At 39.6% G+C, this 26494-nt stretch overlaps 1 protein-coding gene across 1 annotated transcript in view; it reads left to right on the plus strand.

Moving 5' to 3' along the window:
- The window catches only part of cpne4a (copine IVa), a 55425-nt gene extending 44729 nt beyond the window's left edge, over positions 1-10696 (plus strand). The window contains 3 exon segments of the mRNA XM_029451460.1: positions 180-313; positions 2154-2390; positions 6948-10696. Coding sequence (XP_029307320.1) covers positions 180-313; positions 2154-2390; positions 6948-7079 — 503 coding nt within the window. The 3' untranslated portion in view covers positions 7080-10696.
- Positions 10697-26494: the final 15798 nt, after the last annotated feature.

A 26494-nucleotide genomic window follows, 5' to 3' on the forward strand; every position in this document is an offset into this window, starting at 1 on the left:
CTCATGAATATTGGGCCGGCTGTTTTAATCCTGCCGACAGACAAATCAAAAAACGAAAACATAACCTCCACTTTTCAGAATTAAAAATATAGTAAACTTTCATCCATTTTTCAGGGATGTTTTGTATTCCTGACAGAGTTCATTCAGGTTTCACTCCCTCACACTGGTTTATATTTCAGGTATCCAGGGCGTGGTGGAGGCCTATCAGGCCTGCCTCCCCAAGCTGCAGCTCTACGGTCCCACCAACATCGCCCCTATCATCCAGAAGGTGGCCAACTCCGCCTCGCAGGAGGTCCACACCAAAGAGGCCATGGTGGGTTGCACTTAAGTAACGGCACTAACAGTCTTTTCCTAAAGCTAACCAAACTATTTAAAAATACCGTATGCATGTAACGAGCAGAAGTTGGTGTTGCTGCAGATTCGTAGGAGAACACACAAAAAATATGTTTTACCAACATATAAACCGTTGTATTAGGAAACATTGTATACACACACAAGCAAACATGTACCGTATATTCAGCAAGTCTGAGATCAAACTGAAAACTGTTTCATGATGTGGGTGCATAAATACTGAAAGCCTTCCCACCGGACTAACGAAGTGCTCCGCTTCCACTGACCAGAGATCTGCTGGAGTTCTAATCTTGTCTTGAGCTCTGAACACGATGGATCACTGCTTCATCCATTCAGGCCGCTGCCGCCTGACTGCTTGTAATTGTCGAGGCACGAAAGTTTGTTGCTTTGCCACCAAACTGGTCGGGATTGAAACCAGCAACCTCTGAACTCTGAGACGTCTTTGAGCAGATCTGACTCCCAACGTGATCTCACAGGTTGTGATCATCGTTCGATCAAGGACCAGACACCCCAGCGCGTTCACTTCGCTCTGCGTCGACCAATCAGCTCGCTGCTCCCTCACTACGAGTGGGACCCAGATTTCCCTCAAACAAAACCCGCCTGTTTGCTCTCCTGCTCCAACATGGTGGAACGACCTCCCCATTGATGTGAGGACAGCAGACAGTCTTCAAACCTTCTGCAGACTGAACACTCACCTGTTTCCACTGCACCTCGACCAATGAAGAAACTAAACAACTGTACTTTGTATGTTGCACTTGTATTGGTTTGGCTTATTTATAGCTAATAGTTGAATTTGTATTCTATTGTTTCTGTATGTTGCACTTCAAACTGGATATTTGAAGACAGTGTTCACTGATACGATTGTATTTGAAGATATTGTACTTACAAGATTCTTGCTGTTCGGAGTTGTATCTCCAGGATTGTTTGCACTTTTTGTCGCTTTGGACAAAAGCGTCAGCTAAATGAACTGTAATGTAAAAGGAAGCAAAAGTTCAAGAACAAACTTTCTCTGTGCTCGTTTGAGTTTGTTGTTGAACATGTGGAGCCGTAAAAAGGAATCTGTGAGGAGTTGAGTAAAAGTGACAGTTATAGCAACTCGTCTGTATTCTCTTCAGTCAGAGACGTCAAACTGCTTTAACCAACTGGCACTAATTAAACGCTGCTCCAGCCCAATGTGTTGCAGAAGACAGAATGTCAAACATTAAAGGAAACGCTACTATACTTACGCAACATGTTTCCCATGAGTCTACGGTCAAGTTTGCTTCTTTTTCTGACATTTTGAGGAGACGCCTGAATGCGTGCCTGAAGTTTGATGCATCACAAATCACTTTGAAGTCTATAATACAGCAGGTTCATCAGAACATCAACCAGTAACTTACTAATTAATGACGTCGGTTCTTTTTATATTATATTTCTCATCTTGCTCATGATGTATGTGGCTTCACAAAATCTTTCTTTTCTTTACATTACATTACATTACAGGTCATTTAGCAGACGCTCTTATCCAGAGCAACTTACAGTGAACTAAGTACAGGGACAGTCTCCCTGGAGCACCTCGGGGTTAAGTACCTTGCTCAGGGGTACACTGGTGGCAGCCTGGTATTGAACTCCCAACATTCTAGCATTTTGTTTGGAAGGCGTACCTCTAGACCACTAGACCATCACCATCCCATCTTGTTGCACTAGTTTCTTCAGATGATAGTTTATCACTCTGAGAACCAGCTCCAGTGACGTTTCCTGACAAAGTTTGTCTGAAGAAGGGAACCGAAAAGTCTGATTATTCTTTATTCTCCGTCTTTCAGCAATACTTCATCCTGCTGATCCTGACAGACGGCGTCATCACCGACATGGCCGACACGAGGGAGGCCATCGTCCAAGCCTCCCACCTCCCCATGTCTGTCATCATTGTCGGGATCGGGAGCGCCGACTTCAGCGACATGCAGATGCTAGACGGAGACGACGGGATCCTGCGATCGCCCAAAGGAGAGCCCGTCCTCCGGGACATTGTCCAGTTCGTTCCTTTCCGCAACTTCAAACATGTGAGTCTATCGGAAGGACATCCAATAAAATAAAATCAGTTTACATTTATAGAATGAGGAGAGAGTGTCTCTGACTCTGTCTTCTCCTAATGAGGAGTCCCTGAAGGCGCGAATATAGGTCCTCTATTATTTCCTATTCACCTATAAGGTTCCTTGAGGGATCATTAAGGGACACGTTATTCAGTTCTGTTGCTCTGGTCTGTTAGGTCTTTCATATATCCTGTTTATCAGATACAGTCCTCTGATAAATCCTCCCTTCATGAAGGTTATAACCTTTTGTTTGGTTGATCATTCAACTGATCAGCAAACTAAAGCAAAGTGTGAAATCAAAAGCCAGCTCCTCCCGAAACCAGAGGAGAAGTGAGAGGAGAGAAACAACTTCCTCTTTGGGAAAAGCGGATTCCAGACAACATATTAGAGTACGGCAATGTTACCATTACAGCATTACAGGCAGGGACGGTGAGATGGTGGCTGGTTTTGCAGAGGGGGAGTAATCCAGGAGGAGGCTTGGCAGAGGGACTCCCGAGGCAGCGAGCTGGCTGGCGTGAATGGCGCTTTGATCCGGCGAGCGCTGGCTGACGGTGCACGCTGATTGCTTGATGGCTGGCAGGTGTGCAGAGAGAAAGAAAGAGAGCAAGGGGGGGGGGGGGGGGGGGGGGTTGGGGAATGAACAGACAGACAAACCAAAACAAGCACACATTACTCTTTCTAAAAATGCCCACAAATGACAAAACACTCTTACAACAGGCCGGCAGGTCACAGAGGACCTGACGAAGACACGGAGCAGAATAATTAATACTTAAACTACAAGACGTCTGAAGAGCACTGACCGCCCCAAGGCAAATGGTGCATTCAGGTGCTCCTCGGATGATCCCAGTTCTTGTGTTGATGAGCTTTAAATGGTAATGTGGAAACAATTCCTCTGAGCTTCCCAGTCGGGAACCAATTCAATACAAACCAAGCTGAAATCATCGAGCAACAGACTAAAGAATACTTATCAACAAGAACATGAACACACTTCCTGTGCTAAAAGTCAAATGTATGTAAGTCGGTCGGTAACACATATCCTACAGCTGCTTCACAATAAAAGCCTCTGATAGTTGTAAATAGAAGACTTTGAAACCGTTGAACACAGCTCTGACACAGGAAAGCTTTGCAACCACACGTGCGGGAGCTTTGCTGTTTTTAATTTTGTTTTAACAAACAGCAACAAATCCCCAAACTGCACGAAGGCTTCCCGGCACTTTCACTGGGTCCTTTACTTGTTTAGATCATGAAACACTTTTATCCCGTTCGTTGATGTAAATAAGGTTTTATTACGAACACATGCAGCTGTTCACTAAAGCTGCTGTGTTCATTCTCCTCGTAAGAAAATGATAGTTGATAGAAAACCTTGTGTGACCCAAACATATTGTAGCTGCAGACGACTGAGAGCAGAAGTTCTGAAGCTTATTGGAAGTGGAGGACGACGAGGCGAGAGCGGGAAGTTATTGAAGAAATGAGTTTCTACCCGTCAAAGGCCTGGGGGGGGGGACGACAATCTGCCAGCCCATCTTAAGTGGGAAATATTCTATTTCCTTCAGATGAATGTTCATTCTTCACCGTGTCTGAAGGTTACACATTACAGTACAGAGCAGATTTATTTCCTCTCCTGCGTTTAATCTGCTGATCAATGAAACTTTCTGTCTTTGGCACAATTTTTATTTGACGCCATCTGACTGACAGCAAAGTGCTGCGCTCTGCCAGAAGTAGAACTCAACTACATGTTTTAAGTTTGTAAGTCACTTTGCGATATAATCTGCATGATATTATGCATGTGTTTGTGTGCATATATTTAAAGGGGCTGAATCCCCGTTTTATTTATTTTTGCCAATTAGTTACTAATCATGTATATATTAAATATGTATTTATATCTTTGATCCAGTTTGATTTCCCTCCCTCCAGGCAGCCACTGATTTATATTTATTTCTACTAAAATTAACTTGCTGCACACCCCAGATGAGTGGGGTAAAAAAGGTTTTCTGACATGTGATGTTTAAATATGTAAATGAAGCATTATGTCATTAAATGTGTGTAATCTGCTCCATTTCCAGATGTAAAGTGAAGTCTGGATGAAGCAGGTTCAAAGTGTTTCATGTTGTTCACATGTCAAAGGTTTGTACAGATTCTGGATCTGTCTTTGTATCACTCCATAAATCACTAAATCCTGTCAACACACAGAACTCTGTGCATCTCCTGCATGTAGTTAGTGTAGCGTGTATAACATGAGCTGTGAGTGACATGTGAACAAAGCCCTCTGCACAAAGCTTCAGAATATAGAGAGGAATGAAAGTGGAAAGTTTGGTGTATGTAAGTGCTACTGAAGTGGAGACTTCTGCTGAAGAGTGTGAGAAAAAGCTCCTTTAGAGAAAAGCTCCTTTAAAGATATGTAACATTCATACATGTTGTACACACTACAGGTGAACAGAGTCATACATGTTGTACACACTACAGGTGAACAGAGTCATACATGTTGTACACACTACAGGTGAACAGAGTCATACATGTTGTACACACTACAGGTGAACAGAGTCATACATGTTGTACACGCTACAGGTGAACAGGGTCATACATGTTGTACACACTACAGGTGAACAGAGTCATACATGTTGTACACACTACAGGTGAACAGGGTCATACATGTTGTACACACTACAGGTGAACAGGGTCATACATGTTGTACACACTACAGGTGAACAGAGTCATACATGTTGTACACACTACAGGTGAACAGAGTCATACATGTTGTACACACTACAGGTGAACAGGGTCATACATGTTGTACACACTACAGGTGAACAGAGTCATACATGTTGTACACACTACAGGTGAACAGGGTCATACATGTTGTACACACTACAGGTGAACAGGGTCATACATGTTGTACACACTACAGGTGAACAGAGTCATACATGTTGTACACACTACAGGTGAACAGGGTCATACATGTTGTACACACTACAGGTGAACAGGGTCATACATGTTGTACACACTACAGGTGAACAGAGTCATACATGTTGTACACACTACAGGTGAACAGGGTCATACATGTTGTACACACTACAGGTGAACAGAGTCATACATGTTGTACACACTACAGGTGAACAGGGTCAAACATGTAACTAACAGATATCATGAAGCTTCCCCACTTCATGACTCACATCAACACAAGTTTATATTACAAGTGTTTAATATGTACATGAGGCGTTATGTAATGTAGCTGTTGTTTAAATCTACACACACAGTTACAAACACACACTCTGATGTTCTCATGTTTCCTTTACACCAGTCTGAATATTAATACATATTAATACGATGCTCTTGCCTGTAGTGTCTCCCCCAGTTTAGTTTTTTATTTTATTTTCAGTGTCTAACAAGTTAAATCATCGTCCTGAGGCATTGTGAGCAGAAACCTTATTCAGAACTGAAAGCTGCAGCCAAAAACACAAACAATGACACTGATTATTATAGAAACCGCTTAGAAAACACAGAATCCAAATGCACAAATTCAGAGCCAGAAGCAGAGTTTCTAAAATGCTTTAATCAAATCCATGCTGGAGTAACAAAGGCAATGGGCAGAAATCTTCAAACTGGTAATCAGGCAACGTATGAGGCAGGCAGAGAAACGTAACCCTAACCCTAACTGGCAGAGGGTTAGTGAGTCTGCGGTACAAGAATGAGAGGCTGAGGTCCAGGTGTGGACGGGAAGCTCAGATCTTGAAAAACAGTCACTATAAAGATCAATGTGTTGCAATTATAAAGCCAATAGTAAGCAAACATGTCTGTGGTGAACAGGGTTGGTGGTTGTGTTCATCCTGCTGGCAGTAAAGTGTGTCCTGAAGGTGGCGCTAGAGGAAAAGATAGTTATTCAAATCTAAAGGATTCATCTTCTGGGGAGCAAGAACAGGATCAGGAAATGTTACTTCAGCCTGTTAGATTCTGATATCGGGTTTAATATTTTGTCCTGATGATGTTTCGGTCATTTGGGGTTTGTGGAGTCTCGCACTCGTCTGGCTCTGCCGTATTATGGCGGCCGACTAAAGTCGTTTTCTCACATGAACTCGGGATCATGTGCAGACCTCATTCCCAAAAATTGTCCAGAGTTTCCTTTCCACACATGAAGCACACAGCAGCATATTGTCTGACATCTCTGTGAACCACCATTAAAAAAGTCAGCAGCCAATTCTTACATTTCAAAACGTCCAGATAATTTCACTGTGATGGATCTGCTGAAATGTTTCAACTCTGCAATTTGATTTACACTGCGTAGAGTCGGCCTAATGAACTGAAACTAATGGTTGCCTGAGGGGAAGAAAGTCAAAGCTAAACCTGATGGATGATGAGAAAATGTGTCAGCGTGGACGTGAAGGAGAAGTGATTCATGGTAAATTGTCTGTAAAATACAAAACCTTTGATGGTTTTTAAATAGGAAACTGGAATATTTGTCATTCTCATGCACGCACCCGTTTCACAAGAGATGAACACTTCATTAAATGTTTCCTTCTGTCTCCTCCTCAGGCGTCTCCAGCTGCTCTGGCGAAGAGCGTTTTAGCAGAGGTGCCCAACCAGGTGGTGGACTACTACAACAGCAAGGGCATCAAGCCCAAAGTGCCCAGCCAGTTCCAGTCTTCCAGGCAGTTCGGCCCCTGAACGCCGCCGCTACAGCTGCCCCCCCGGACAGCACAACATCTCCTGGACTGAGAAAAATGTTTACTGTCTTTTGTTTTTTGTTGATGCGGATGTTAAAGGTGCTACGTGCTGTATTTTACCATGAAGAAGGAGCTCAGTCAGGCCCGTCAGCCTACATTTACACTGGGAGGGATCTTACAGGTTGGACTAACAGGACGTTTCGCTGGATTACTTTATAGCACAAAAAAGGTAGAAGATGTTTAATTACCTTTCGTCCTTTTTGAATTGAGTAGTGAAACATATCTTTACATGCACACACTGGTTATACTATAACAGACAGAAGAAGTAGCTGAGATATGTCAATCCAGCGAGCGATGAGCCGAAGGATCAACAATCACTGTGTATCCTGATGCAGTTTGTCAACCTGCAATGATCAGCGTCTTGATGCTGACAGTTTGTCGGTTTTAAAGAGAAAACTTAACCCAAGGGTGTTATTGATGCATATTATACATGGGCAATGTGTTTCACCTGCTAGTGTTCCTAATGCAGAAGCACTGGAGTCTCCGGCCAACACGTCATATTGTACGACACATAAGGAGCTCGTATCATGTGGGAGTAACTGTAATAGCTAATTTCCAAACTGGTTAACATCCGTATTATCCGTAATCCATAAATTCTTATTGCCATTAGAAACAAGCTTGATTTGTAAGCAAATATGCTAGCTATGTAGCATTAGTTTTGATATGCTTTTAAGAATTGTAGCTAACGTTTGTGTTTCTCTTTTCTTTTGTGATAGTGTTTACAATAACAGATCAGCATTTCAGATCAAAACCAGTTCATTTCAGTGGGATTTGCGTACGGAGGCAAAGTGAATCTATGCAGAGCGTTAACGTAGAGCAAGTAGCAAACTTTAAGCTGTTGACCAGCGGTTTTGATAGGAAACAGATTGAACAGTCAAAACAGAGGAAGCTTTCATATTAGCTTTGTCGCACCATCCAATTTCATTTAATCTTCCTCTGCCACAGTATAAACTGCCAAAAGTAAAGGTACAATCTCATAAACTGCGATAACCTTTTGTCCAGTTAACCACAAAGCCAGCTAGTTTGCTAACCAGTAGTTAGCTAACTGGTAGCAGCTAGACTTTTGAGCTATTTTGGCTGGTTAGCGTCTGCAAATTACCGTCTAGCTAGCATGTCAGCAGTTATCTTACCAGCCACAGTAGTTTGCCAACTAGATCTCAAAGTAGTCACAACATCACCAAGCTTCCAACACTGCCCAATGGTGCCGCCAGTTTCTGGCATGAGATACTAACATTAACATTAGCATCTTGAGTTGTCCAGTGACATGAAGGCTCACAAGTTCGTCCTCTTCCGCTATCTTCAATCCCACAACACATGGACACGTCATAGGAAGCATGGAGGTTTAGGAAATAACGGACAGTAGCTCTGAAAGTATCAGCGAGGTGAGGAAGACTTTCATCTCATCTCGTGGTCCAACTTAGGTTCAATGTATAAAAATGCTAACTGTCGCACCTTTAGCATCCGCTGTGCATGCGGGACCAACAGAGGCTAAGCTGTAACATTCAGGAGTGTTTTAATGGAAGTGAAAAGCACACAGACACAAAACTGATCAATCCAAACGCCGCTTCCCTGCAGACAGCATGACACGCGGGGAAACAGTTGGTGAAGGAATGTATGAACCCCCCCCTTCTGGTTTGGTTTTATAAGAGTTTATTGATATTTTGCTAAATTTCGTAAAGGTTCGTACGCTGTAAAGCATTTTGGATCTCTGCCAGATGAACAAGCAAGCTGCCTTCACAGACGTCTGCATCCTCTTCTGTTTGTCCTAAAGGCGAGGCAGATGCATGAACTGTTGTTTTGCATGCAAATCTCCATGCAGGTCTCCTCGGTCCTTGTGGTTTCTGTTTGCTGGTCGTGAGTAATATGAGTAATAATGACGTTTACAATGTTCCCGATGACGGGACTGTTCTACTCTCAAGCATGTTCACATGTAAACTAAAATGTGTGAGTAGATTTAAGAGCACAACCTGAGTATACTTGGAGAGATCTTTTAGATAATGGCCGTAGATTTTGGTTGTTTTGTGACACAACACCTGCCCATCTCTCTTTCTGTCTTTTAGGAACTAATTCACTTTATTTTGGTCTTACTGGGTTTTTTCTTTTATTGTTGAACATTGGATCGATCCCATCTGGCATCTGGACCTTTTAGGGGTGCAACCACATTGTTCACGCATTTCTGTCTACATTTCTTTTGTTTGTGTTTTGAGTGAGGACATTGTAAAGTTTCAGTGTAAACTTCCTCAGAGTCAGGATCAGACTTCACATCCCATTCATTCATTTTCCACCACTAATGCAGATCCGGGTTGCTGTGTCCGTCTTAACAAGGTAGTCCAGACTTCTCTATTCCCATGTATCTGTGAAGATTATTCATCATCCAGGTGATTGTGTATCTAGAAGTGCTAAATCAAAGGCAACTCGTGCCTCAGGCTTCCCACCAGTCAAGCATCTGCAGGAAGTCCAGTTGCCTTTGACTTAGCACTTCTAGAAATCCTTTTCTGTAGACATCCATTCATCTTTTGCTGCGGGATCTTGAGGTGTTGCCAGGCCAGGTGGGATTAGTGTTATAGGTCTGCCCCCAGGTCTCTTTATGGTAGGATACACTGAGGACACAGACTCAACAGGGAGGCCAGGAGACAACCTCATCAGATATCTGAACCTCATTAAAAGGAACCTATGAGGTAACATCAGAAGAGCTCCTCACTCGCTCTCTTTCCTGTCAAATTCTTTAGTCCGATCAAATTTTTCTTCAGGATCAAACAATTACAATCCATCCATTTCCTGCCACTTATCCGTGTCTTTTTCTCAGTGACACAAGTCTAATCGAGATAATCATCTCCGGTTACATCCTCCAGCTCTTCCTGGGGGATCCTGAGACAGTCCTGGGTTAGATTCTGGGTCTGCCCCAGTGTCTCCTCCCAGAACACCTCCACAGGAAGGCGTCTTGATCAGATGCCCATTGTGAACCAACCTGTGAACCACAATGTTAAGTTTCACTTTAACTTTACAAATGTAGTTATTTCAATTCAAACCACCATCTTTTCTTAAACCTAAACAAGTTGTTTTGTGTTCAAAATGACAATTCAGTTTTACATCGTGGGTATAGTTGTTGTTTAACTGGGTGTAGTATGTTGTAGTATAGGACATCTGATTCTGCGACTAGATGGCACCTTGATGGAAAAAGTAGCATGTGAAATTTTTATTTGCCATCTTTCATTGAACTTTACAATATACCGATCACCTCTGCACATCATGCAGGTCCTCAACGCTATATATTGATAGTGTAAGTAAGACTTTCATATGTTGCATTTTGCATTCATTAAACATTTCCATATTATTTCCAACTAATACACAGACTCTTTCAGTGTTTGGTTGTTCGTGATTAAGGATTAACTCTTTGTAGCCATTACAGGAAATGTACTTGCAATTCGCGTTTTCCGGTGTATTCTGTTGAACAAAGAGAAGATGGCGGACAGGTGTTGGGACATGTGACTTATCGTTGTGTTAACATGCAGTATTGTGAGCAAAACAATGACAAACTTATGATAATAAAGGTTTTATCAGTAACCTTTGTGTGTTCAGTGTTTTATGAGGTCGGTTGGAGGCTGAATGAGACAAACCTTCACGTTATATATTTGTTTGCATTAGAGACTTACTTCCATACACGAGGGGGTCTCTGTTGGCTTCCTCCAGCTCCCGCTGTGAGTGCGTAGAGCTGTGTGGTGTTTCCTGCCAGGGTAAAGGAGAAAATGAGAGACAATCTTCCAGCTGTCCCAACATCCTCAGTGGTTCCCAAACAACAGCAGCAGTAATTAAAGCTGTGGGCTGTTTGTTCAGGAGGCGTGAGGAGTTCAAGAAGAGGAGGACACAGAGGAAAGGAGGCCGTTCGCTCTTGTCAGCAGGACAAAACATAAAGCTGCTGTAAAGGAAAACACAACACAAGATGACGGCTTTGTGAAGCATGAAGCTGTCAGTGTGGAGAAGCAAAGAAACCAGTTGGGAGTTTTTAAACATCTTAATCTGAACGCTTACATGCAATTATTCCAAAACAGTCTGAAAAAAGTCTGACCGCCACGTTATCCCCAAAACAATCTCCCCTTGTTCTGAAACACACACTTTGAATGTAGCAAACAGCTAATTATTATGCCTCATTCAGTATACCTTCAGTAGCTAGCATAGAAGTGCTAACGCAAGTTAATGATGTGCTAACGTGCTCTGCTGATGCTTTCTCCTTCAAACCTCTCGGGGTAACCAGCATCACCGTTACACTACGTTTACTAATAATCCACAAAACCAGCCTGGAAAAGAAGAAAGTCTGAAGCGACTGCATGAGAGTCTCTGGAGCGGCGGCGTACAGTCGGCGGACCCTGGTCGAGGCTAAGCTGTGATTGGCCAGTCTGCGTTTGAGGGGCAAGAATTAAGTGAAGGGTAAATTAACTGTTGAGGTTGGAAACTTCCATTAATCACTTTGTGGATTCAAATAATTTCATTCAGTTCAAAGAACCAAAGTATTAAAGTATCACACGCATCACCGTTCAAAGATGTTTCCGTACAAACACCGGCCTCATCACGTCCACCGGATCTCTTTTCCTTCTAAAGATTCTGCAGAATGTTTATTCTCTGATTGAAGAGCATTGATGGACGTTTCCTCTGGATATCAGAGAAAATGATGATGATCACGCTGAATACAAAAATGTGTGGATCGTGCCAAAAACAGTCAAATATTTAGAGAGAAATTTGAATATTTAAAAAGAAAAAAATTAATATGATTATCATATAAATATATTTATATATATATAAATATATTTTGAGGAATATCACAAGAAAAAAATCGGATTACATTTTTTTATTAATTTGAGAAAATTGTTTTAATATTTTGACTTTGAAACAGTTTCTTCTCTGAAGTGGAGGAAATGATCAGACTCAATGATCAACATGAGTTTCATGTCTGTGTTCAATAAGAAGAAGAGAAGGACTCTTCTTAATTTGACCTGGAGCCGTGATCTTCTAAACGTCTCCGATCATACGTCCCTCACTAACCTTATCGATCCGTTACGAGTCCTATAGATAGCAGCCCATCAGACGACATTGATGGTGGAGGGCGAAGCAGCAAAGACAGACTTGAAACAGGAGCTCAGGTTTAAATGTTCTCCAGTGAAATCAGTTGAAGGGCGGAGCCGCAGGTGACAGAGCCATCGATCAGCTTTACCTTGTGCTCAGTGTTTCATCAGACACAGCTTCTTCACCTCCACCTCTTTCTTTCTTGTATCTGTTCACCACAAGCTCAATTCTGATGTATCACTGTGATACAGGCGGAGTCGTGAAGGTGGGACTGTGACCTCACTGACATAGCTGTCACACCTGTATCTAAATACCATCTCGTGTGAAAGAGGATCAGATTTCATGTGAGTTGTGTTGTTGAAACTGATCTGAGTCACATGTGCAGAAATAATCAGATTTGTGCCTGAAGGCTAAACATCGACTCGAGCTTTGACTTCTGTTTCTCACCGTTCAGACTTTAGTTTTCCTTTCTTACTGGACATAAACACGGTCTCATAGTCTTATAGACATTAACGTATGTAAGAAACCTTCAGCCGGTCCACAAAGCTCAGAGTTGCTGCTTTGACAATAGATTTTAAAGTTCTCAAAGCTTGACTTTTGCTCCTCTTTGTACATATTTCCTTTCTTTTAGTTTTCCTGGAGACCACTAAGGTCCTGCACTGCTTCTAAACGTCACCTTCACGTCCCATTAAAGGACCTAAACTGTGAAACTCGCCGCTCTTTTTATTTTCAGAAGGAAATTAAAGACGTATCTTTAAATCTGGCTTTTAATTTGGAATGATGTTATTACCTTAGTTTTAAGGTAAGGCACTTTATGCTGCAAGTTTGTATGAAGGGCTTAATGCAGGAAGTCGAGCTGCTTTACGAGGATGAATTTACTTACGACTTTCACACCGGTGAACATGTCTTGTGATGGAAAGCTGTTGATTGAGGATTAATGTTCTGGTTGTGCTAAAAACATTCAAACTGAAGGAAACGTTCCAGAATAAAGTTTGTCATCCATGTTGGCAGGAGTCACAATCAGCTGATAAATGTCTGGCACAAGAGGTCTTTAATTAAAAAGGTTCACCAGGTCTTTAATTACCTCCGCTGACGAGTGCCGGAGACGCCTCCGACTGACGAGGAGGTTAATGAGGAGCAGCCAATAGGAGGCCAGTGTGCAACTCCATGCTACAAACAGACGGCACCTAAAATAAACCTTTATAGTCATGTTGTGTCTCTTTGTAGTCATGTTGTGTCTCTTTGTAGTCATGTTGTGTCTCTTTGTAGTCATGTTGTGTCTCTTTGTAGTCATGTTGTGTCTCTTTGTAGTCATGTTGTGTCTCTTTGTAGTCATGTTGTGTCTGTTTGTGGTCAGTTTGTGTCTCTTTGTAGTCATGTTGTGTCTCTCTGTAGTCATATTGTTTCTCTTTGTAGTCATGTTGTGCCTCTTTGTAGTCATGTTGTGCCTCTTTGTAGTCATGTTGTGTCTCTTTGTAGTCATGTTGTGTGTCTTTGTAGTCAGTTTGTGTCTCTTAGTAGTCGTGTTGTGTCTCTTTGTAGTCATGTTGTGTCTGTTTGTAGTCATGTTGTGTGTCTTTGTAGTCATGTTGTGTCTCTTTGTAGTCAGTTTGTGTCTCTTAGTAGTCGTGTTGTGTGTCTTTGTAGTCATGTTATTTCTCTTTGTAGTCATGTTGTGTCTCCTTGTAGTCATGTTGTGTCTGTTTGTAGTCATGTTGTGTGTCTTTGTAGTCATGTTGTGTCTCTTTGTAGTCATGTTATTTCTCTTTGTAGTCATGTTGTGTGTCTTTGTAGTCATGTTGTGTCTCTTTATAGTCATGTTGTGTCTCTTTGTAGTCATGTTATGTCTGTTTGTGGTCAGTTTGTGTCTCTTTGTAGTCATGTTGTGTCTCTTTATAGTCATGTTGTGTCTCTTTGTAGTCAGTTTGTGTCTCTTTGTAGTCGTGTTGTGTCTCTTTATAGTCATGTTGTGTCTCTTTGTAGTCAGTTTGTGTCTCTTTGTAGTCGTGTTGTGTCTCTTTATAGTCATGTTGTGTCTCTATGTAGTCATGTTGTGTCTCTTTGTAGTCGTGTTGTGTCTCTTTATAGTCATGTTGTGTCTCTTTGTAGTCATGTTGTGTCTCTTTATAGTCATGTTGTGTCTCGTTGCAGTCATGTTGTGTCTCTTTGTAGTCATGTTGTGTCTCTTTATAGTCATGTTGTGTCTGTTTGTGGTCAGTTTCTGTCTCTTTGTAGTCAGTTTGTGTCTCTTTGTAGTCATGTTGTGTCTCTTTATAGTCATGTTGTGTCTCGTTGCAGTCATGTTGTGTCTCTTTGTAGTCATGTTATTTCTCTTTGTAGTCATGTTGTGTCTCCTTGTAGTCATGTTGTGTCTCTTTGTAGTCATGTTGTTTCTCTTTGTAGTCATGTTGTGTCTCTTTGTAGTCAGTTTGTGTCTCTTTGTAGTCATGTTGTGTCTCTCTGTAGTCACATTGTTTCTCTTTGTAGTCATGTTGTGCCTCTTTGTAGTCATGCTGTGCCTCTTTGTAGTCATGTTGTGTCTCTTTGTAGTCATGTTGTGTGTCTTTGTAGTCAGTTTGTGTCTCTTAGTAGTCGTGTTGTGTCTCTTTGTAGTCATGTTGTGTCTGTTTGTAGTCATGTTGTGTGTCTTTGTAGTCATGTTGTGTCTCTTTGTAGTCAGTTTGTGTCTCTTAGTAGTCGTGTTGTGTGTCTTTGTAGTCATGTTATTTCTCTTTGTAGTCATGTTGTGTCTCCTTGTAGTCATGTTGTGTCTGTTTGTAGTCATGTTGTGTGTCTTTGTAATCATGTTGTGTCTCTTTGTAGTCATGTTATTTCTCTTTGTAGTCATGTTGTGTGTCTTTGTAGTCATGTTGTGTCTCCTTGTAGTCATGTTGTGTCTGTTTGTAGTCATGTTGTTTCTCTTTGTAGTCATGTTGTGTCTCTTTGTAGTCAGTTTGTGTCTCTTAGTAGTCGTGTTGTGTCTCTTTGTGGTCGTGTCTCTTTGTAGTCATGTTGTGTCTCTTTGTAGTCATGTTGTGTCTCTTTGTAGTGCGATGTTTTATCTTCAATAAAAGACATTCCTCTCTCTGCGTCTGTCTGTTGGTTATTGTCTGTCTCAGAGTGTCGGGGGCTCTGGGAGAGTTGATCTGAGAGTTTGTCAGATCAACTCTTCAAGTTTTCAGTTTTTCGTCTTGTACACTTCTTGTCATCGATGGTGGAAATGTTCAGCAGTTGCACCCAACTCCCCGCGGAGACACTACAGTCAGTATATGAACCCAAGGAGAGAGCAGTGTGTCGGGGACAACGTGCAGCCAGCCAGTCATTCCCCGACAGAGTGAGCAGGACCCCGAAGCCGAGCGTTCTTTAGCAACAATGGCCGACTCGCTGCACAGCTGCTTACTAAAGTAATCAAGAATTTCACACAAAATATCGAATAAGATAGTTTTTATTGGCTTAATAATATAATAATGATTGGAGTGCTTCCTCTGAGAAAAATAGTCTGTTTCAGACCGTCCTGAGCGGTGATACAGAAATAACAGGCCATAAAATGTCGAAATTGTATTGTAATAAATATCTGTAGAATACAAGATATATATATATATATATATATATATATATATATATATATATATATATATATATATATATATATATATATATATATAAAGAATACACTATAATGCTCTAAAACGTAGAATATAATAAATATGACAAACTACTACAACTAAAATATAAACATGTAACATTCTATAAGATTCCCAGGAACTGCCAGTTAAAAGTCAAAGTGAGTTTGAATGTATTTGTGCCTCTCAGTGGAGGAGATGAATGTTTCCAGTCATTATGGGATGTGCAGTGTGGTGTTTGCTGGCAGCTGCTGATACTGGAAGAGGATGAGAGAGCGGCGCTGAGTGACGGCTCGCTGCTCCACGGAGGAAACTCATTATCATATCCAAGTGAGCACATAGAGGAAACCCTTCCACCCACGCTATCATTAATTCAAAGCAACGTTTCAATAATTAAATCAGTAGTAATGTTCGTACAGGAGCAGAGAATGGAAGTGATGAAGCACGACGTGGAGAGATTTTAAACAAGTTTATGTTTATAAATATAAATATAACATAAAAGATGCTAAAACAAGTGGAGCCCAAACAGCGAAGAGGACGAGGAAGAAAGTAAAGTTCGATGAAAAGGTTGTAACAAGCGTTTAAATGTGATAATGTTCAGAGCGTTTTATCTCCACAGGGAAAATAATTGTATTTAAATGAAGAGAATTCGACCCAGAAACAGTTTCTGCTGCAGGAGACGGAAACATGGCACCAACGTCAGACATGTTTCCAGGTGTTTTAATGGAGAAACACCTGGAAATATACAAACGGGGCAATTTCTTTTTCTGTGTCTTCTTTTCAGTAGGAAAATAACAACATTACATCTCGTGAGGAAAGACTGAACAGCTTCATGACAACAGGACAAAGAATAGTGAAGATGATTCACTTAGTCTGGGGCTGGTAACAGATCCCAGGTGAGCAGACAGGTAGGGAGACAGGTAGGGAGACAGGTAGGGAGACAGATAGGTAGACAGGTAGGGAGACAGATAGGTAGACAGACAGGTAGACAGACAGGTAGGGAGACAGGTAGGGAGACAGGTAGGTATGTTGACAGACAGGTAGACAGACAGGTAGACAGACAGGTAGACAGACAGGCAGGTAGATAGGCAGGTAGACAGGTAGGTAGACAGGTAGGTAAACAGGTAGGTAGACAGACAGGTAGGGAGACAGGTAGGTATGTTGACAGACAGGTAGACAGACAGGTAGACAGACAGGCAGGTAGATAGGCAGGTAGACAGGTAGGTAGACAGGTAGGTAAACAGGTAGGTAGACAGGTAGATGGACAGGTAGGTTTGTACACAGGTAGACGGACAGGTAGGTTTGTACACAGGTAGACATACAGGTAGGTAGACAGGTAGATAGACAGGTAGGTATGTACACAGGTAGACAGACAGGTAGACAGACAGGTATACAGACAGGTAGGTAGACAGGTAGATAGACAGGTAGGTATGTACACAGTTGACAGACAGGTAGACAGACAGGTAGGTAGACAGGTAGGTAGACAGGTAGGTATGTAGACAGACAGGTAGACAGACAAGTTATTCTGGACACATGTTTTATAAACACTGCTTGTGTGGTCGTGATGTTTTTTGAGAAACAAAATTTTACAAAATTCAAGTTAAGTCATTTTATTTATTTCGTTTAACATCCCACATGTGTTTAATGCTTCACAATGTGTGCAGCATTAAACACTGAAGAACTGAGGAGGATCAGGACGGAATATTCAAACTCCACTTTCTCACTTTATAAACACTTTTTATTATTTTATATATAATAATTCAACCTTTAAATGAAGCTTCTATGAGTCTTTTTATGTAAACGTGTTAAAGGACCTTTTTACAGAAAAGCAAAGCAAAAGTAGAGGATTCAGTATTTCTTCACACACACACACACACACACGCACGCACGCGCACGCATGCAATAACACGCGCACACACACACACACACACACACACACACACACACACACATATCCACACACTCCTGCTACACTTGACTGGATGAACACCACCCACAAGGTGAAAGTCAGACTTTAGGAAACTCATTTCCTCCTCCTCTAACACCCTCTGAGCTGCGGGGGTCTTGGCCCCCGTCGGGAGGCATTAACGTCTCCCCCCACTCCCGGCTGGCGGCCATAATCTCCCGATGTGTGCAGACATGAAGTAATCTCCATTTTATTATTGACCAGGCGACTCTGCCCGGCTTTGTTCAGCTGGTGTGAGGCAGCAGGTGCTTCATCCTGATAACAGCAGCAGCAGGGACATCCGGACATACCTGAGCATCTGATCCCAGCGTCCCCGTCCTCACAGCTGCAGCTGCGTCTCAGTCTGTCTCCATATGGTCATGTTGTCTCTTTGTAGTCGTTTTGTGAGTATTGTTTAATATTGTTTAATATTGTTTAATATTGTTTAATATTGTTCAGTATAGTTTAGTAACATTTTATATTGTTTATTAATATTGTTTAGTATTGTTTGATATAATTTAGTATTGTTTAATATTGTTTCGTATTGTTTTGTTTTGTTTAGTATTGTTTAATATTGTTTAGTATTGTTTAATATTGTTCAGTAATGTTCAGTATTGTTTACTATTGTTTAATATTGTTCAGTATAGTTTAGTATCGTTTTATATTGTTTATTAATATTGTTTATTAATATTGTTTATTAATATTTTTTAGTATTGTTTGATATAATTTAATATTGTTTAATATTGTTTCGTATTGTTTTGTTTTGTTCAGTATTGTTTAATATTGTTTCGTATTGTTTTGTTTTGTTCAGTATTGTTTAATATTGTTTAGTATTGTTTAGTATGGTTCAGTACTGTTTATTATTGTTTATTATTGTTTAGTATGGTTCAGTATTGTTTAGTATTGTCCAGTCTTGTTCAGTATGATTTAATATTATTCAGTGTAGTATAGTATCGTTATATATTGTTTAATATTGTTTAATATTGTTTAGTATTGTTTAGTATTGTTTATTATTGTTTAATATTGTTTAGTATTGTTTAGTATTGATTAATATTAATTAGTATTTTTTAGTATGGTTCAGTATTGTTTCAATATTGTTTAGTATTGTTAAATGTTGTTTAGTATTGTTTAATATTGTTTAATATTGTTCAGTATTGTTCAGTATTGTTTAGTATGATTCAATATTGTTTAGTATTGTTTATTATGGTTCAGTATTGTTCATTATTGTTGAGTATTGTTTGTTGTTTAGTATTGTTTGGTATTGTTTACTATTGTTTAGTATTGTTTAGTATGGTTAAATATTGTTTAGTATTATTAACTATTATTCAGTATGGTTCAGTATTGTTCCTTATTGTTTAGTATTGTTTAGTATTGTTCAGTATTGTTTTATATTGTTTAGTATTAATTAGTATTGTTTAGTATTGTTTAGTATGGTTCAGAATTGTTTAGTATTGTTCAGTAATGTTTAGTATTGTTTAATTTTGTTTAGTATTGTTTAATATTGTTCAGTATTGTTCAGTATTGTTTAGTATGATTCAATTTTGTTCAGTATTGTTAAATGTTGTTTAGTGTTGTTTAATATTGTTTAATATTGTTTAGTATTGTTCAGTATGGTTCAGTATTATTCCTTATTGTTTAGTATTGTTTAGCATTGTTTACTATTGTTTATTATTGTTTATTATTGTTTATTATTGTTTAGTATTGTTTCGTATGGTTCAGTGTTGTTTAATATTGTTTAGTGGTGTTTAGTATTGTTTAGTAATTAATATGGTTTAGTATTATTCAGAATTGTTTAGTATTGTTTAATATGGTTCAATATTGTTTATTATTGTTTATAATTGTTTAGTATAGTTCAGTATTGTTTAATATTGTTTAATATCGTTTAGTATTGTTTATTATTTTTTATTATGGTTCAGTATTGTTTAATATTGTTTAGTATGGTTTAGTATGGTTCAGTATTGTTTAAAATACTTTAGTATTGTTTAATATTGTTTAGTATTGTTTAGTATTGTTTAGTATGGTTTAGTATGGTTCATTATTGTTTAAAATACTTTAGTATTGTTTAATATTGTTTAGTATTGTTTAGTATGGTTCAGTATTGTTTGGTATTGTTCAGTATTGTTTATTGTTGTTCAGTATTGTTCATTATTGTTTAGTATTGTTTAATATTGTATAGTTTGGTTCAGTGTTGTTTAGTATAGTTCAGTATTGTTTAATATTGTTTAATATCGTTTAGTATTGTTTATTATAGTTTATTATGGTTCAGTATTGTTTAATATTGTTTAGTATTGTTTAGTATTGTTTAGTATGGTTCAGTATTGTTTAGTATTGTTTATTGTTGTTTAGTATTGTTTAGTATTGTTTAGTATTGTTTAGTATGGTTTAGTATGGTTCAGTATTGTTTAGTATTATTTATTGTTGTTTATTATTGTTTAGTATGGTTCAATATTGTTTAATATTGTATACTATTGTTTTGTATTGTTTAGTATTGTTTAGTATTGTTCTGTATGGTTCAGTATTGTTTAATATTGTTTAGTATTGTTTAGTATTGTTTAATACTAAACGCAGCCGTCCATATGGAGTGTGTGTAGTGTTTTTGTAGGGTGGTGTTACGGTAAGCGGGTCATTTCTGGTTGTTAATGTTTCTGTGTTGCTGGTAGCATACTTCGGCAGCTCCAGCTTGACCCAGTTAATGTTGTTATATTCTTGATCACATCGGCTAATTACCTGTCATCTATCTAAACCTATACTTGTACTTCCTAAGCACTTACAACTCTCTCCTTATCCTCCTTCTCTTAGCGACTCTCGCTAAATCCTCAATTATTTACGCTCCTTTCGGCTCTGCTAACGTTAGCTGCTGCAGCTCGGCAGCTAACGATGGCATCTCCCTCTTCTGCTCTCTCCTGCTCGGTGTGTTTCATGTTTAGCTATTGCTCTGCCTCCTTTAGTGATAATGGTACGTGTATTAAATGTAGTTTATACGCAGGGTTGGAGGCGAGTTTTAGAGGGATAGATGAGCGGCTCCGCACCATGGCTAGTCAGCGGTTAGCAAGTGTAGCTGTTAGCAAGCCCCCTATAGTCGGTGCGGGTCGACCAGTGGTATCTCCTGTTAGCCGTCCCCCGGCGGGACCCGAGCAGCCGGGAGACTGGGTGACTGTCCAAAAGAAGTGTTATCAGAAGCCCACGGTTCACCACCAGCCGCTTGCTGTTTCTAACAGATTCTCCCCACTCAGTGACACACCAGCTGAGAAGCCAACTCTGGTTATCGGTAGCTCAATTTTGAGATACGTTCATTTTGAGACACCAGCGACGACAGTCACGTGCATTCCGGGGGCCAGAGCGGGCGACATGGAAGCACATTTGAAACTGCTGGCTAAGGCTAAACGTAAATACAGTAAGATTGTTATTCACGTCGGCGGTAATGACACGCGATTGCGTCAATCGGAGTGTACTAAAGTTAATGTGGAGTCGGTGTGTACATTTGCCAAAACAATGTCGGACTCCGTAGTTTTCTCTGGTCCTCTGCCAAATCTTTTGAATGATGACATGTTTAGCCGCATGTCATCATTCCGTCGCTGGCTCTCACGGTGGTGTCCAGATAATGATGTGGGCTTCGTAGACAATTGGCGGACTTTCTGGGGAAGACCCGGTCTGATTAGGAGTGACGGCATCCATCCTACTTTGGCTGGAGCAGATCTCATATCCAATAATATTACAAAGTCTATTAGTGGACCTAATCCATGACAACCCAGAGTTGAGACCAGGACAAAGAGTTGCAGTCTTACACACTTCTCTGTGCTTCTTTCCGGGCAGTCATCCACTCAAATCCCCATAGTGACTGTGTCTGCCCCACGACCACTGAAACTAATCAAGTCTATGGTTAACAGAAGAGGAGTTATACATGAAAACATCATTAAAATAAACACCACCGCTGCAAAAGTGCAACTTAATCAAAACATGAAATGTGGGCTCTTAAACATCAGATCTTTATCAACAAAAGCTGGATTGGTAAATGATTTAATATCAGATAATAAGATTGATTTATTTTGTCTCACTGAAACCTGAGACATGAAGAATATGTCTAAATGAATCCACTCCACCTGGTCATATTAATACTCACATTCCTCGAGGTACTGGCTGAGGACGAGGAGCTGCGGCCATATTTAATTCAAACCTCTTGATCAATCCTAAACCTAAACTAAACTATAACTCTTTTGAAAGCCTTGTTCTTACGCTCTCAAACCCAACATGGAAACAATAAAGCCAGTTTTATTTGTTACTGTGTACCGCCCTCCTGGTCCGTATTCTGAAGTTCTATCTGAACTCTCAGAATTTTTATCAAGTTTAGTCCTTAAAACAGATAAAGTGATTATTGTAGGTGACTTTAATATTCATGTGGATGTTGATAGTGATAGCCTTAATAATGCATTTATCTCAATGTTAGATTCAATTGGGTTCAGTCAAAATGTACATGAACCAACTCACTGTTTAAACCACACTCTGGACCTTGTTCTGGGATATGGTGTTGAAATTGAAAGTTTATTAGTGTGTCCACATAATCCTCTTTTATCAGACCATTTTTTAATAACTTTTGAAGTCCTGTTACTGGACTACAAGCCAGCAGGCAGAACATCCTACGCTCGATATTTATCTGAAAGTGCTGTGACTGAATATAAGGAAGTGATTCCATCAGCACTTAATTCAATACCAGGATTCAATATCAATATAACAGAGGACTCCAATGCTAACTTTAGTCCCTCCCAAATTAATTATCTTGTTGATAGCGCTGCAGCCTCACTGCGAATAACACTCGACTCTGTCGCTCCTCTAAAGAAGAAGATCATAAAACAGAAAAAGAAAGCTCCATGGCTTAATTTACAAATCCACAAACTAAAACAAAAGTCGAGAAATCTGGAAAGTAAATGGCGTTCCACTAAACTGGAAGAATCTCGTTTAGTCTGGTTAGATCATCTTAAAACGTATAAGAAGGCTCTCCGTAATGCAGAGCAGCTTATTACTCTTCCTTAACAGAAGAAAATAAGAACAACCCCAGGTTTCTGTTCAGCACTGAGGCTGACAGAGAGCCACAGCTCTACAGAGCCTTCTATTCCTATATCTCTCAGTAGTGACGACTTCATGAGCTTCTTTAACAATAAAATTATAATTATTAGAGACAAAATTAATCTCCTCCTGACCTCAATTTGTAATGACTTAACTTCAACTGTTGGAATTTTAAAAACATCTGTAACTCCTGAAATATATCTAGACTGTTTTACTCCAATCAACCTTAACCAACTAACTTCAACAATCTCATCGTCTAAGCCATCAACCTGTCTTTTAGACCCGATTCCAACTAAGCTTTTTAAAGAAGTTTTACCCTTAATTAACACCTCGTTATTAAATATGATCAACCTGTCTCTATTATCTGGCTACGTACCACAATCCTTTAAAGTAGCTGTAATAAAACCACTTCTTAAAAAGCCTAGTCTTGATCCAGAGGTTTTAGGCCGATATCTAACCTTCCCTTTCTCGCTAAGATCCTCAAGAAAGCAGTCGCAAAACAGTTGTGTGACTTTTTACATAATAATAGTTTATTTGAGGTTTTTCAATCTGGATTTAGAGTTCATCATAGCACAGAGACGGCACTGGTGAAAGTTACCAATGAACTTCTATTGGCATCAGACAAAGGACTTGTCTCTGTTCTTGTCTTGTTACACACTTACACTTTCCACACTGTTGATCAGGACATTCTACTACAGAGACTGGAACATTGTGTTGGCATAAAAGGAACCGCACTAAGCTGGTTCAAGTCCTATTTATCTGAGCGATCTCAATTTGTATGTGTTAACGATAAATCCTCCATGACAGCCAAAGTCAGTCTTGGAGTTCCGCAGGGTTCTGTACTTGGACCGATTCTATTCACCTTATATATATGCTTCCTTTGGGCAATATTATAAGGAACCACTCTATAAACTTTCATTGCTACGCAGATGATACCCAATTATATCTATCAATTAAACCAGATGAAACCAATCAATTGGCTAAACTTCAAGCCTTAAGGACATAAAAACTCTGATGTTCTGCAACTTCTTGATGTTAAACAGACAAAACTGAAGTTATTATACTTGGCCCTAAACGCCTCCGAAACGTATTTTCTAATGACATAGAAGCTCTGGATGGCATTAACTTGGCCTCCAGCACCACTGTAAGGAATCTTGGCGTCATCTTTGATCAAGATCTGTCGTTTAACTCCCACATAAAACAAATCTCAAGGACTGCCTTCTTTCATCTACGTAACATTGCAAAAATAAGACACATCCTCAAAATGATGCAGAAAAACTAGTCCATGCATTTGTTACTTCAAGGCTGGATTACTGCAACTCATTGTTATCAGGTTGTCCCAAAAGGTCGCTTAAGACTCTTCAGTTGATCCAAAATGCAGCGGCACGTGTATTGACAAGAACAAGGAAACGGGATCATATTACTCCTGTATTAGCTGCTCTGCACTGGCTCCCGGTAAAATACAGAATAGAATTCAAAATCCTTCTCCTGACTTACAAATCAATTAATGGTCAGGCTCCAGCATATCTTAAAGATCTCATAGTACCTTATAAACCAACTAGAGCATTACGCTCCCAGACTGCAGGGTTACTTGTGGTTCCTAGAGTCTCTAAGAGTACAATGGGAGCCAGAGCCTTCAGCTATCAAGCTCCTCTCCAGTGGAACCAGCTTCCAGTTTGTGTTCGGGAGGCAGACACACTCTCCACATTTAAGAGTAGGCTAAAGACTTTCCTTTTTGATAAAGCTTATAGTTAGGGCTGGCTCAGGTTTGCCTGGATGAAAGATGATATTTGGCTTGTTGAGCTGCGGTCGCCCACTGAGCATCTTCACACCGGGTTTATATCCAAATTGATGCATCTGTTAGAAAATCACTGCCTCAGCATCCTGGCATCAGATATCTGGAACAGGAAGAATGTTGTCTAGTTCCACATGCTGTAAATCCTCTTGGCTGAAGTTTGAAGTCATTGTTGAAGCAGGAAGAAATTCATCAGATGAAGACATGAAAATGTAAAACATGTGAGAGGAATAAATGAGCAACAGCAGTAAGTGTCCCTTTAATAACAGATCTGTGCTATTTACATAAATACATGAAGTCAGACGTAAAGTATTGTGTTGCAGCAGATAAAGTATTTTACAAACGCAAATATGTCTTAAGTCTGGTCTGTGTCAAAGACGAGTCACTCAAGTCCAGACCAACAAGTCCAGACTAACAAGTCCAGCTTATAGTTAGGGCTGGCTCAGGTTTGCCCTGGATCAGCCCCTAGTTATGCTGCTATAGGCTTAGACTGCCGGGGGACACCTCCCTGCTCTCCTCCTTCTCTTCCTCTCTCCTCCCCTCCCTCTCTTCTTCTCCCTCTCTCTCTGTATGCATTTATGTAAATGTATGTTACTAACTCATCATCCGGGGCATCATCCCCGGAGTGTCTGTCTCTCATGTGGCAGGTTGCCACTGATAAAGTTTACATCAGGATCATGAATCGTGGCTGCGCCTGCTGCCCTGGTCCTGCTGGACACCGGGAAGCCTTTTTGACATTTTCCTGGATTCATCCAAACTTTCTCTTTTTCAACACAACATCATTTCTGTCAAATGTTGTATTTGTACTATGTTGTTTATCCTGTACACACGACATCTATTGCACGTCTGTCCGTCCTGGGAGAGGGATCCCTCTTCAGTCTCTCCCTGAGGTTTCTTCCATTTTTCCCCTTTAATTATGGGGTTTCTTTTAGGAAGTTTTTCCTTGTGCGATGTGAGGGTCTAAGGACAGAGGATGTCGTAACCTGTACAGTCTGTAAAGCACACTGAGACAAATGTATAATTTGTGATATTGGGCTATACAAATAAATTTGATTTGATTTGATTTATGGTTCAGTATTGTTTAATATTGTTTACTGTTGTTTATTATGGTTCAGTATTGTTTAATATTGTTCAGTATTGTTTAATATTGTTTAGTATTGTTTAGTATTGTTTAGTATTTAATATGGTTTAGTATTGTTTAGTATTGTTTAGTATTTAATATGGTTTAGTATTGTTCAGAATTGTTTAGTTTTGTTCAGTATTGTTAAATGTTGTTTGGTATTGTTTAATATTGTTTAGTAATGTTCAGTATTGTTTGGTATGGTTCAATATTGTTTAATATTATTAGTATTAGTATTATCATTGTTTACTGTTGTTTAGTATTGTTTCGTATGGTTCAGTATTGTTTACTATTGTTCAGTATCGTTTTAGATTGTTTAGTATTGTTTAAAATTGTTCAGTATTGTTTAGTATTGTTCAGTATTGTTAAATGTTGTTTAGTATTGTTTAATATTGTTCAGTATTGTTCAGTATTGTTCAGTATTGTTCAGTATTGTTAAATGTTGTTTAGTATTGTTTAATATTGTTCAGTATGGTTTAATATTGTTTAGTTATGTTTAATATTGTTTAGTATTGTTCAGTATTGTTTAGTATTGTTCAGTTTTGTTTAGTATTGTTTAATATTGTTCAGTATTGTTTACTATTGTTCAGTATTGTTTAGTATTGTTCAGTATTGTTTAGTATAGTTTAGTATTGTTTAATATTGTTCAGTATTGTTTAGTGTTGTTTAATATTGCTCAGTAATGTTTAGTATTGTTCAGTATTTTTTAATATTGTTTAGCATTGTTCAGTATTGTTTGTCTCTTTGAGGTTAT

Source organism: Cottoperca gobio, chromosome 16 (assembly GCF_900634415.1).
Source record: "Cottoperca gobio chromosome 16, fCotGob3.1, whole genome shotgun sequence".
In the NCBI taxonomy this organism is placed as follows: domain Eukaryota; kingdom Metazoa; phylum Chordata; class Actinopteri; order Perciformes; family Bovichtidae; genus Cottoperca; species Cottoperca gobio.